Source organism: Notothenia coriiceps, unplaced genomic scaffold (assembly GCF_000735185.1).
Source record: "Notothenia coriiceps isolate Sejong01 unplaced genomic scaffold, NC01 NC01_scaffold00037244, whole genome shotgun sequence".
NCBI classification, from domain to species: Eukaryota; Metazoa; Chordata; class Actinopteri; order Perciformes; family Nototheniidae; genus Notothenia; species Notothenia coriiceps.
In genome coordinates, this window is record NW_011369945.1 from 20,601,882 (window position 1) to 20,616,129 (window position 14,248).

Here is a 14,248-nt window from a genome sequence, read left to right on the forward strand (position 1 = left end):
GCTTATGTGTGATGGGCGGTCGGCGGACGACCATTTCCTCTCAATAACTACGTATGTCTCCCTCGCGTAAGCGCGTCCAAGGGCACATGCAGACGTTGAACCCTGCAGCAGACTTGTCGAACGCGCCACACAAGGTCACGCTGTGTTCACGGTCTTCTGCGGGTCCGCTCTGCACTCCCGCTGCACTCGACTGCTAGCGCAAGCCGTGCACAAGAAATCCACAGTCAAACCACAATTCCCTTCGAAATCCTACTTCTTATTCCTGCGGGGCAGGCGGTGCGGTGCGGCGCTTTCAACGTAGATTTTTATTGTGTTACCACGATGAGGCCTCGCTCTAAGTCCACTCATTCCACCCCCCCCCCCCCCAATGGTAACCCAACCACCCTAACCGATTCTACCTGCGATGTGTTCGGTATGTTTTAGGCATGGTTTAGTATTCACCGCGTTTCTAGACTGAGGAGAGTCGTGTCCAAAAATGCTTTAGCCTGAGTCCTTTTTACTTGCTTAGAAAGGACAGTAGTATCGCAAGTCTTAGAGACCATGTGGGTCGCTCCCCTGTGTACCGATCGTATTTTCTGCTACTTTTCTCACCTAAAACGTATGATCCCGTCAACTGGAAGAATTATCCATCGCTCCAATAGTTACCTCTGGCGCTCTGTTTTCGACTAGGTATGACAGTCATAGGTATCTTTGACACCAAAGTGGAACTAGTAGATAAAAGACGTTTTGAGGGTAACGAGGAGAACTCGCCTGCGGCACGCTACAATCTGAGATGCCAGGGCGGTGTCTTTGTGCAGTAGTGCCGTGTGAGATAACGCACGTTGTAGACTTAAGGTCCTGTTAGTAACAAAAAGTTGTACTTTCCTCCGGTCTTTTGGGGACAGGTCAAATCATTCAGACCTATGAAAGTCAAATTTAAAGTTTTAAGGTCCGTGTCCCCCTCATTACTCGGGTCCACCGATTGTCCGGACAATATGGGGGCCTCATTCTGGAACGTTAGTTTTCGGTTTGTGTTGAGGTAGCCACTACCTATCACAGTGTACAGGAGGAGTCACAGGACGAGAGTTCACGCACGAATGACGGCGGCTCCGAAGTGTTAGTATGAGATGAACCTATCTAATATCTATTCTCGTCTTTCGACACACTCGTGGCGGTCTAAACCCTCTACACCCACATTGGCATCTGGTGACCTAGATCAGCCGGGGTAGAAATGGTCGAGTTTGCTACGCCGGTGTCCTTCTTGTGAACAATCATCCACCCGTTACCACATCGAATTTAGCACCTAGAAGAAAGGTTTTACGCTACTATCCCCGTTGCGACTTACGGGGGACTTTAACTTTAGTTAGTCGCCTTCTGCGCCTTTCGCAATACGTTCCCCATGGCTTACTTTGCCAGCGTTATTATGTTCTTAATAGGTAAGTGTACGGGTAGTACATAAACAACGTCCTTTCGTCTAATGTAACCTCGAATTAACTTTATAATCAAATGGAAGTAAACTTAATAAATTACCCCAAACTGATCTAAGTATGGAGTCTCTATCTTGTGTAATACACTACGTTCTTACAACACACATAAACCTCAAAAGAAGTATAAAAGCGGAGGTCCCTCAGTGGCAGCCATGATAAGTGCCGTTCGAATTCTCTGGCCGTTTCTCAATCGCGAGGATACTGGCTTGGTAGTCGCATACTTCCAAGTCACTTCCTTCAGAAACGAAGCAAGTATATTTCCAAGCCACGGCTTCGGAAAACAAAGAAGAATGGAACAGGCTAACAAGTGTGCCACTCTCTCTAACGGTTTCAGCATAAACTGTACCGAAAATAAATACCTCACGATGTCTATCTAATTATGAACTTGCTTTACTTTCACGGAACACATTTTTGGTGATAACACATGCAACAAAGTAACATATTTACCAACACAGGTTCTACGCCACTACATAGTTACATTTAAATGTGTGCTGTGCTGCGTCGGTTCAGCCATTCTCCGCAAGGGTTTTTGAAATTGGTCCGTGCGCAAAGCATTGTGGGGATTTTAAGGACGTGAAGTCTACCCATGTGCATCCTCGAAATTACCCCCAAACCAAGGACGCGGCCTTGGTGGAATTCCAAGTATGCTGGAGATTGGAACAGTCCTTCGGCGGCACTCGATGACGTAGTATCCTTGAAATATTGGCTTGGAAGCAAGTTTCCTCGCGATTGAGAAACGGCCAGAAAGTCGCGACGTAAAACTGACACAAAACAACAACAAACTTTTGCCGAGCCAATTGGAGAGTTTCATCAGCAGCACAGGGTAAAAACCACCAATGAGCGCTCAGCTCGAGATACCAGCGAGTCGTTTCCCATCAAGCATTTCGCTTCCGCAGCCCGTGGAGAGGAACTGCGCCGCCTCGCCGCGCCTGCGGGCTTCTTTGTCACGCGAGATTTCAACGCCTCATGTAGGCGAGCCTCCAGAGCAAGTCGGACAAAATGACTAACCATCATGCAACGCACTAGCAAGACGTTGATCGCAACTGCGCAGGTCTCGCTTGTCTCAAACAAGCCTAGTGAGAGTGACACACATCTTATAGGCCCACAGCATGTTATGTACACAGGATCTACTTAGTTGGCCTATCCAAATGTTCTCATCATGTGCAACTCCAATGTAGGTAAATAGTGATCATTTTAAAATTAAACACAGCATATTTATATGATGCTACAAAAACTTATAACCCAAATATAATTTAATACATTTTTGTGTGCTAGTTCGCTAGATTTGTTGCTGCTCAGTACACTGAAAAACTGAAATGTTGACTTAAATTAAATGTATCATGTCAACAAATCTCACAAAACTGTATTAGGTTAGTTGAAAGCAATAATATTAAGTTGGACCTCATATATTTTATTTAAACGTAATACTATTGCTTTTAACTAACCTTATACAATTATGTGAAATCTGTTTCCATAATACATTTAAATAAAGTCACAGTTCAGTTTTTCAGTAGACGGCATACAGGTTGGCATATTCTTCCATAATGCCATAAAGAATAAAAACACAATTTCATTTTAGCCTCTATATAATTTAAGTCAAGTAATTATTTATATACAGGTCACAGTAACAGTCAAAAAAAAATGTTTGTGAGTGAAACCACAGCTGGAGCTCGTCAGCTACCACACCTGGAGTCAATCACAGCTCGTAAGCGGCTCTACACATCCTGAGCTGCAGAGAGTCTTAAAGTCGTTTCAAGAGAAGTTGAAGCTGTTCAAACTCTGCTCTCCTCGCCACAAGGCCCCTACTCTACCCCTTATGAGTTATTTGTTTCCATAGTTAACTCCATTCATGAGGCTTCTTTGTACTTTAATTATCATCATATTGTGTTGCCCAGCTGATCACATCACAGACCTGAATCAATTAGTGACTCCACAGCAATATGTTCAGAATACTGCTCATGAACATTCACTGAATTCAAATCTTCCTGGTCTATAACTTAAGTGTACACATTTCCTATTTTTTTGAAGCTCTCCCTTGGTTATTAGCTTTTTATCTGACATTCTCTTCTGACTTGCAAGTAGAACAAAATACAGCATCTACTTGTAAAAAATCCCTTATATCCTAATTAAGATATCCTAAACCCCAAAAATCCTCACTGGTAATTGTAATGCAATAATTGAAATACAATTATAAGTAATATATTATGCACTGTATAATCGCACATCAGCCTTAATCCACTCACGTTTGGATGGTTCAACGGATGGCTTTGACTCCTCTTCTTTCTTTTTCGGGGCTGTCTCCTCTTCCTCTGTCTGTTTGCTCGGTGCTTGGGTTCCTTCCTCGTCTTCACTCCCAGCCAGGTAGTTCCAAGGCTTCCAGATCGACTTCACGATCTTTGAGATCACCTGAAATAACGTAGATGCACAGAAACTTAGCTGGCTCAGTTTTGAGGCTCGAAAAAGACATGCCCAGAACAAATGACTATATCTTCACTTCTAAAAGGGGTAAATTAATAATATTTTTTCTCAAAGCAATGATACACCTGTGAGTTGGATGTAGAAGAGTCAGAATCAATATAGATGTTTTTATTTTTATAAAGTAAATTCAGATTGAACATAGTCAAAACATGTAAATTATAGTTTCTGTCCAAAAGCCTCCATTACTTATAGTGAAAATCACCCTTGAATGATGGGATAATAGACCAAAAGCTTTTGGAATCCAAACTATATAATAAGTACCCTGTATCAAGATTGATGCAAAACAAGTGAAATTTGACCTTTTTGGAGGTTTAAAACCGGAAGCTCATACACTCTTGTAGCTCTCATAGCAGCTGTATATGAAAACTCCGGTTATTAACATAAATGTTATGTTATGATGGATTATCAGTAATAATTTCAAAGTGACACAGACACATTGGATTAATCTTCAGCAGCGTTTATATGCGTTGTGATGCCCTTGAACACAACTTGTGATCAGAAAACAGCAAAGGTAAGAAGTATTTGTCGTTTTGGCTACGTAAAGTGAAGTTGTGTGTTGTCTTTGCTGGCTTTCGCTGCCGCGGGTTTTGGGTGTGATGATACTTATACCATTGGAATCTGTGGAATCTCAGCTTTCAAACGCTATCTAGTTTGTGCAGATCAGATGAAGTATACAATATTTCTACCGTGAGTTATGTGCTAAGTGCGTTAGCACTCTTTCGCTTACTGCTTATTCAGAGGCTCTGCGTTAGACTTGTGTTTTGTTTTCGGTAAAAATAGTTAATATCGTCAGGTAGCTGAGTTTTTTCCCGTTAGGTGGGTATGACACATTCATAGTTTGTGAAATGTTAAGAAGCCCTCAGACGCTGTTTCTTGCAAGATGTTGCGGGAGCCCCCGCCCCCCGGGGGAGGTTAAAATCTTTGACTAGGGCTAAAACTAAGAATTACTTTTATCACCGCTTCATCTGCTGATTATTTTCTAGACTAATCGATGAATTGGGAATAGAAATGAAACAATACTAAAGTCCAATGTGATGATTTAAAATGTCTTTGTCTGTCCAAATATATTTAGAAAAGTATTATATAGGCTACAACTGAGAAAAGAGCGTAATCTTCGTACTTTGAGAGCATGAAAACAGCATTTTTCTGTCATGTACTTAAAGGATGAATCAGTAATCAAAATAGTTAGTGATTATTTTCCTGTCGATTGATGGATCGTAATAATTGCAGCTTTAGCTCAAACCAACCTTCTTGTCAGCCACAGTAGGGTGGACTGGTGGTCGGAGGAACTGGTCTGATTCGGGTCCGGGCTCCAGTGGCTCTCCCCAGTCTGAGAGGATCTGTCCTGGGATCAGCTGGAGCGTTACAAAGGACCCTGAAGACTCTGCAGACCAGGGGTCTGAGGCTGAAGAAACAACAGAAAGAGGTGTTACAACAGATCCAACTGTATAAGTGATCAATACAAATAATGAATTAATAAATTAGAAATCAGCCCTACAGGCATCAGTGCTGTGAAGCGAGGCCTCGTCTTCAAGGTCGACCAATCCCGTCCAGTTTGAAGGCGAAGCGCTGCTGCCATCTGAGGACACAGCAAGGATGCATTTGCAAAAAAATCAATCTTACTGTATTTATGTTTACTGATTTGATGTTTGGTCCTGTAAATAATCAGCTTCATTATGCTACTACTGATATTTTAGACAGATGTGAAACCTCTGGCAGTGGTGGTTTGCGGTGTAGTCACGTCCGGGCTGCCGGTCCCTGCAGAGCCAGCATCACTGGAGTCTGTGAGGTAGCTCCAGGGCTTCCACAGGGAGGTGTAGATCTGAGAGATGGAGCCCGAATCCTTCATTTTACCTGGGAAACAAGTTTAAGAGATTTCTTGTTCACATGGCTGTCACTGAAGGATTTGAACCAGCTTGTCTCAAAGCTTTGCTGTATATTAATTTTGCAGTCAAGACAGAAACCGCACATCTGAAAATATTTAACTTCAACACATCCTGTTCTTGTTTCTCGCTCTCCCACTGCTGCTGTCAATCAAGCAGATTCACAGACTTGACAGTGGGATGGATAATGTGGATCCAAAATCATTGTTGCCATGGCTACACCAGTGGCAGTGACATATATTGTAATTGAACAATAGCTACATTAACAGCACTCTTCCACAGATTTGCTTTTGGCCAGTAGCTAACTTTTCAAACCCATCAGTAACGATTGAATTACACTCCTTTTCCATGATTAAGAATATTATGCAGGTGCAGATTCAGTGTCTGATTCATTACCTCTGTAGCAGTAAGCATCATACAGCGCTGTGGTGTTGTCAGTTGTGCTGTTGGGTGTGATGGTGCGGACCCCCAGCTGGCCCCCCCCACAGTCCAGGCGACGCCAGGTCACAGGGTAGCGCACGCTGCCGTCAGACAGCCAGCCTGGGGCGCAGCTGTCCAAGCCGGCCCTCCACGCCAGATAGAGCTGCCCCACGGTTGCCAGCTGCCCCCCCAGGGACACACAGCGGTCTGAGGCGGAGGACAGGGACAGCCTGCCTGGGACCGAGGAGTGGAACACTTCACCTGGAGGACGGAGACAAGGGAACTTGCAGTGAAACACCTGGGTTCTGCACAGGCTTCGAAATCTACTGAATTACTTAAAAGCTTAGGCTATTGTATTCTAATTTTTCTCAACAAATCCCATGTAAAGGCCAAAACCAATAATGTTTTTCCCTTGCCTGTATGACGCACACGTCCCACAGCCCATTGGTTGCTATTGAAGATGTAAATATTTAAAGGTCCCATGTCATGGCCATTTCTACTGATCATAATTCCATTGTTGAGGTCTACTAAAATAGATTTATATTTTGCAATTTTCCAAAATCGGCATTGTTTTCCATACAGCATTCTGTATACGTTGTGTAGTTCACTGCTACTGTCCTAAACGTGGCTTGTTGGAAGCTCCTTTCCCCCCACGCGCCCCCCTGTTCACTAGTGAGTCCAGTTGCAAGTCTGCGAGAACCAGGCGAAACGCCATTCCGAAACACACACACCAGGCGCCACAGAGCCTGGCTGGAGTTTGTGTGTGTGGCATTCACATGCACCCCGTGACTCACAGGCCTCTGCCCGCGCCGCCGTCTTCAGGAGGAGAGATTGGCGGGGCTGGGCAGCTGAGAAAAATTGAGGTTGTGTGTTGTGAGAAGTTCCGCGGATTGGCCCTTTGGGAGTGGGCCACGTTCACTGTACGGCTCAGGAAGAAACAATGGAAGAAGAGAAATCTCCCACACGAGGCGTTCTGGGGCAGCACGAACGGTATTTCTGTTAGAGGTTTTACTCGCTAGCAGGGGGTGTCTTTGAGGGTTTGGGTGACTTGCAGACCGTTTACCATGCATAAAAAGCTAACATAAAGCATACAAGGGACAGTAATAACGGTACAAAGCATGACATGGGACAATTTAACAATAAACGCACAGAGGTTTAGTTTGAACTATTTATTAGTTAATAATTATTCTTTTTGGTGTTCACCTAATTTATTTAAATTATTATTAAAAAATAATATGGAAAAGAACTGAATATTGGCAAAATGCAACCCATGCGACAGTTTTATGTGTGTGGTGTGTTGGTGTGTGTGTGTGTGTGTGTGTGTGTGCTGTTTGGCTTGTCACGCAGACTGCAAAGACCTTAAATCAGGCGCAAGTTTGGGTCAAAATGTGATTGATGAGCAACAAAACAATACACCCACTGTAAGTCCGTTCCCGCTCGCTATAAAGCCCCTGCACTAACCGCCAGCCGATGCTCTTAACCATCCGTCTGATAGGCAGTTAATAAGACCCGACCTTCGCTGATGGCAGCCTGAGCTCAAATGGCTGGAAAATGAAATGCTGTGTGAACAAAAGCCTCTGCTAAAATGAAAAGGCATTGACTACAAACGGCACATGGCCTCTAAAAGTGCTCTCACAGATGCATGTATTGTTTAATTCTATTACATTACACCTAGTAAATACAAATGTGGATACAGGACATTATCCGCGCCCCCTTTGTGATGCCCTACTAAAACATCCACTTAACTGGGCCTGAGATAGAAGATCCTAAGTGGATCAAGGCCATTTCCTTGTAACTCTTAATTTTATGGAAGATGGGNAATATGAAGACAAAATTAAATCTGTCCTCCACTCTGTGACATCACACACTCTAAAATCTGAAGAAGGCCTCTTTACCAAGGTCTGAACAATGTTTAATATCTCTAAAAGTAAGAATCAGATTTAAAAGTTGTGTTACACGAATAATGTCAGAAAGATGTGTAACATTTTAAAGTTGGAATGAGGTGAAAGTATGAAGGAACAGTTAGCAGTTGAAGTTGCATGAAGATTGTTCAAGTCTGAAGAGTTTCTCCATTGACTTCAATGTTAAAAATGTGATTAATTATGGGATGTATCTCTGGAATTATGAAGGTTATGAATGAGAAAAGTAATAGCCATCGATTCCCGACCGAGCTGAACGCTTTGATGTTCGAACAGAGTTTCTGCGATGTGGAATGTGGGAGAAGAAGAGGTGCAAAATAACCCGGCGGAATAATAAAGAATTTTGTGCGTAGCATAACAGATAGTGGAAATGCTGTATCAGCATTCCAACTAAATAATCATTAAGTGTTGTGTAATGCATCATCTGAATTTGTTGGTTGCAATCATGTTTGGTCTCGGAGGACAGACTAAAAAGCTGCTGGCCAAATGAGTATGACGTTTGTTGTGGTTCCAAGAGGATGAACCATGATGACTGTGATCTCTCTCCCCATGGACTACAATATCTAGTTGTCATCACTTACAAAACAAAAAATTGAAAAGCTTCACACCTGGAAGCCTGACATGACGTTTGATCACATTACGGAATGGTTGATGGTGCACACTGGTGATACACACTGCACAGACAGAATATTCCCGTGCACATGCAGAGGTTGATGTAACATCCCGCTCATGTTATTTATAGCTGCCAAGACGGAGATGATTGCTCTCTTTCTCTCTCACGGAAAACAAATATTCCGCACCTCATTTCTTTCCATTTTTTCTCTTCTTGCTTCAGGAACTATTTTTTCATTTTCATTTTTAGAGCTAGATCTCATCTGACTATTGGCACATCGGTCCCTGGGCCGGCTTTCAGTTTGAATTGGAATTCTCAAAATCATCCCTTACAGCAACCGTCAGAAATTCTGTCTGGGCAGCATCCCTCTGGAAAACTGTACAGACTTCTGTGACCCCTGCAGATGGTCAGCCATTATTACGATTCATTATTTCTTCTACCTGCTGCTTCTGATATGCAGCTCACAGTCTGGCAGGTGGATTTAGCTTGCAGGGTCCCAAGAACACACACTAAATTGTAGAATTAGAAAGAGATGCATCACTAAGTGGAAACAGTCTATCCAGTCTCTTCTCCTAGTTTCATCATGTGCAGGTAAAAAAACAGTTTCCTCCTTTTCAATAAGTAATTTTATTTCCATTCATTCCCTAATCTGGACCCCTGCTGAAGCCTTTAAATATAGTTTTTTAGATAATTAAAAGTCAATGATATGTAATGTCATGGTTACAAATGCAGCACAAGACAGGAAATCCTTTGACTGATGCAATTTTAACTTTTAGCAGCGTGAAGTTGCAATCAAAATCAGGACTGAAATCAAAAAGAAAAAACAACTGCTTTTTTTAAAGACCTCACACATGCTCTTGTGTGCAGAGCGTTCAAACGTTTCGCACCTCAAAGATTTGAAAGCCCCCTTTAGGGCAGGATGTTACACAACAAACACGTGTTAGTCTGCTGGAGCCCTTCAGCACCACGGACAGCGCACTTCCCTAAAGCAGAGGCTCACACACAGGAAGCAGTTAGTGGGTGACACAAAGCTGAGACCCCAGAATCCCTCAGGGAGTGTTTCCGCCGCCTGTCAACAGTAACCAGACAGGGGGGTCACCAGGGGGTCCACTTTAACGTCAACTTGCTATTTTTTTTCTTTATTTTTTATTGCTATCAGTTATTTGAACACAATGCAAGGAGGCATTTCACCCAGTGAAACTATAGCAACCTGGGCTATGGCCTACTTTCCACTGGCTCCACATACAGTAGCTAATGGGCGTATGGTTATGTGTGGGATTTTGAATCCATTTCATGTCAAGAGATCCCAAGTGATCTAAAGGTCAGTGGTGAGGTCCTCCAGTTAAATGTATTGTAATTGACTGTGAACCCTGTATGCATGCCTTGTGCAGGTTCAAGTAGTGCTGAATTGATGTAATGAAAACCAACCCAAACAAATGAAATTATAATGTGTGCACATTTTTAAACTGTGAAATATCCAGAATTTGCAAAGTTGGAATTTGAATAGTGGACGATTATACAAAATAACATCTACTGTCTGTAGCTTGGATCCATTCCAGTGATTTACTTGTAGAAATGTCCACATCCATTTTATTTCTTGTTAAGTAATTTCACAAATTGCTGCACATTTTCTCTGCTGTGCTCAACATTTGGAATTGGATTTTTCATGTAGATCATGGCAGTATACAAAGTTTTGAAATGCCATGAAATAAATTAAATATGCCACATTCAAATAAATAAAACATTGTAATGATGAATATTGTGTGTGTTTGGTTAACTCCCTGGAAGTGGGGGGTTTGGCACTTCATGACCTTAGTGGCCAATCTGGTACATTAACTTTACCGTAGCAGTCCAAATCCAACAAAACAGTCTGCCTGCCAATGTCTCATAGATGTAGTTCATGTTGGAAAAAATATTCTTAAGTCAAATTAAATGGAGTTTTTATTTTGTTCTCAAACAATGTTATGAAATATGATTAACACAAATAAATGTTAACACCTGGTAAACTGGAAGCGGGACTCTTTTAAATTGTTGATAGGATTTTTTTAAGGTCACCTATTATGCAAAATCCACTTTTTCATGTCTTTTATACATCAACATGTGTCCCCTCTGTTTAAAGAGATTCTGAAAGTTTCAGGAACAAAGATTCTCTCTTTTTTTGTTCTGATCCATTTATATTGTGATGTCACGAGAGGGTGCATCATAGAGGGCAGGTACATTCCCTCTTGGTGGATGCAACAGAGACCACAACTCCCGGAATCAGCAGGGCATTAGGGAAGATGGCTGCTGCCCAGCTGAAGAGTGTTGACTGGCTGCTCCTGTGAGCATAAAGGGGAGCTGATCAGATTTTGACCACTTTGTGATGTCATAACGTTTTTTGGCTTGTGTAACCATTAGCCAATCACCAACCAAGGTAACCACCCCCCCCCACCTTATTATAACCAGTACAAAGAGAGTGAACGACTTTGTGAAGTCATTTTTGCATTAGTCCGAAGTGTGTGGTGACAATCCGACCTCTCAAATTGCTTCTCCCCGGAAGCACCAGTGTGGGTCGGGGGGTGACGTAAATAATGTGGGTTTAATGAAATCGTCTAGTGTGCCGTACCACGTGTGCTATCCGTTATGTTCTTGGCACCTGCAAACGTAACAGGTCTAAGGATTGAGAAAGTTCTCAATATTTTGTTGTGTAGTCTAATATCGCGCTGTTTACATTTGGTTAAGCCGTCCTACTCTGCCGAGTGCCCGGCATCTCCGGAACTCTCTTAAATGTGATTTGGCTGTATCTTAAGGTTATTTTTGGGACTAGTACCTTTAAACTTACGGCCCTTACATCAGTCCCCTAGCTAAAACTATGGTTATGTTTCAACGTATTGCCTGTATAAAAGTAACCGCGTATGTCTTTATCGTCCTTTTGTTATTTGACTGTCTTGACGGCAAGTACGCTCAAACCATGGCTTTCTAACTGTATTCGTCTGTGCCCGTTCTCACTTTCTCCTTATTTGTTGAGTGGGTACCGGGGCTCCAACCGAGCAAGGTGCTCAAAAGGTCCGTGTGTACAAATTTTTTGCGCAAAAGTTGTCATTTCAAACTATCGACAGCAAAAGTGCTTTGGAACCATGGTTACACGCAATTTAATACCTCAAAAGCTGCTGAACAGTAAAACTCAATATAGGTTTTTTCTCCGACTACAGAGACAAAATAGAACCGTAATCATTGAAGTTTGAGAGGAGTAATTATTATCTAAGGTTTGGAGTTTCTCTCTTGCCACGGAATTATAGTTGATTTATTTCAATAATGTTAGCATGTCACTCCGATTTTGCGCAGTATTTATGACGTGTGTAGCCTTTTCACCATTAGTGTTCCCCCCAAACGAACCAGGTAATGAGGTTCTCGTCGCTCGCGCGTGCACTACGTGTGTGGCACAGCGTAGCCCTGGGTAGCTTTGTACCTTTCACTTTAGATTTTGTCATCGCCCTCGATCCCCTAGACAACTCTAGTGAAATGAGAAAAGAGTTTACTGCATGACGCTGGTTGTACAAAATTTTATATTTTAGATGGAGGTGGGTTGGAGGAGGTATTCGGTATACAGACAGATTACTGGTATAGTAACTACTTAAAATAGTACCTCAGATCAAATAAACTTTTCCCGAAATAACAACGATTGGGCTGGAGATCGTTGTGGGTTCATAATGCTTTAATACAGAATTATGTTATGATAAAATATAACACTGTTATGGTTGACAAAATTTTTTGGTATAAACAAATCGTGGCAGGGTCGGGATAGGAAAAAAACTAAATTTCAAGGATAATATCGACCGAAAAAAGTGTTATATAGTATACTAAGGCAATATATCTGTGTACAGAGGCTGTCCACACAACAGTACTTTTATTGGTTTGTTCTAGTATCGTAACTGTAGGGTTATGAGGGGAGAAAAAGTCGGGACAAAGTCTTTCACGACTAGACACACCCGACATGACTGCTTCGGCAAGTTGGATTGGACCTATACACAACTTAATGGCCAAATGGATGGATTAGGTTTTGTTTGCACGAGACATGTTGACGGTGCTGCGCCAATAAGTCGAGCAATTGAGTCGGTCGAACGGGGGTAGTCATCCACCGCACAAGTGTATTTTCTCCCACCATTTGGTAAGTTGGTTTTAGCTGTTTGTACCTGTTCGCGATGACTGTCGCGTCGCGAGTATGAAGGACTTACTTTTGGCTTGATATTAATCTGTTTTATACTTCCGTACGTTGAATTTTGTAGGTATCCGCTGAATTTGTGAAATCAGGTCACTACTTTCGAGTATGCGACGTGGACGTCAGCTTATGTCGACGATTTTTTTTTCACAATTACGCATTGTACATTTGTCCAATACTATAGTGACGGGGTAGATTCCTGTGCTAGACTAAAATTTAATGTAAACTGAGTTTCACAAAGCAGTTGAATTACACAACGAGATTATGAGGACGTGTGTCATTACATGTGACCACTCACACACGTGCCGGGTCTATCGCCGAGTCCGACTGCACTATACTAATATAGTTTACTATTCCCTGTGTAGTTGCCAGACGTGAGTGTCAGCGACGCCTGACATCCGAACCTCTCACCATCTACGAATGTAAACTAGCGCCAATCTAACACACACCGTTTATAAATCATTCGAAGAACTTGCGTATCTAGCCATCATTTCATTACGAGCACTCTCTACCTCCACTATAAGATAAGTAAAAGTGCAAAAGTGTATCAGCCCTAAAATACGGCGCCGGAGAAAGTGGACGTTGCCGTTCAAAAAGCACAAAGGAAGAGGACATGTATACTTGACAGCGAAATTTTGATAGATGTGTGACTCGCGACTTTAACCAGTCCGTCCGTCACGAAAGTGACTAATAGAGAATAGGACCTTGGATTGGACGAGCGCCTCGTCCGGAGTCGCAAGTCTGTATTCAATGGTACCTTATTATCGGCGATGTTCTTCACTTCGGTCGCGCATCCTGACTTTGGGTCTCAAAAGGGACTTCAATCGAGCCGTTCGCTCTTTGCGAAACAGCATATCCGGAGACCTCTGTTATTGTTGTGTTGTTGGTTATTTATAATCCCTAGTCGCCTTCCAATCTCGATCGTTTTCAAATAGAACACGTTGTTTCCTATGACTGGTATCTAATGAAAATTCCCTGCCCTCCTCCTCCTCTGTTTCCTCTAACAAGGTTTGTTTTATTTTATTCATATTGTTTTGGTCCGTGTGTGGAGTTTGACTTTGGTTTTGAGTTGTTTTTGGGAGTGATGATTGATGATTCTTGACTTGGTTCGTTTTATCGTACCACGTTGTTAGGCGATTGGATCGCCCTGATGTTAATCCAATGGGATACACTACTCTTTACATGTCCATGAAATCTCTTCTTATTCATCCGGGAGGGGTGCCGGGGAGACTCTCTCTAACAATTTTCTGTGTTACCACGGATCCTCTCTA

At 42.5% G+C, this 14,248-nt stretch overlaps 1 protein-coding gene across 1 annotated transcript in view; it reads right to left on the reverse strand.

Moving 5' to 3' along the window:
* Positions 1-14,248, reverse strand: part of LOC104965402 (aggrecan core protein-like) — a 24,549-nt gene that overhangs the window by 3,068 nt on the left and 7,233 nt on the right. The window contains exons 5-9 of the mRNA XM_010794357.1: positions 6,224-6,508; positions 5,655-5,798; positions 5,443-5,523; positions 5,192-5,349; positions 3,710-3,872 (exon numbers count right to left, since the gene is read on the reverse strand). Coding sequence (XP_010792659.1) covers positions 3,710-3,872; positions 5,192-5,349; positions 5,443-5,523; positions 5,655-5,798; positions 6,224-6,508 — 831 coding nt within the window. The remainder of the gene's footprint in view (positions 1-3,709; positions 3,873-5,191; positions 5,350-5,442; positions 5,524-5,654; positions 5,799-6,223; positions 6,509-14,248) is intronic.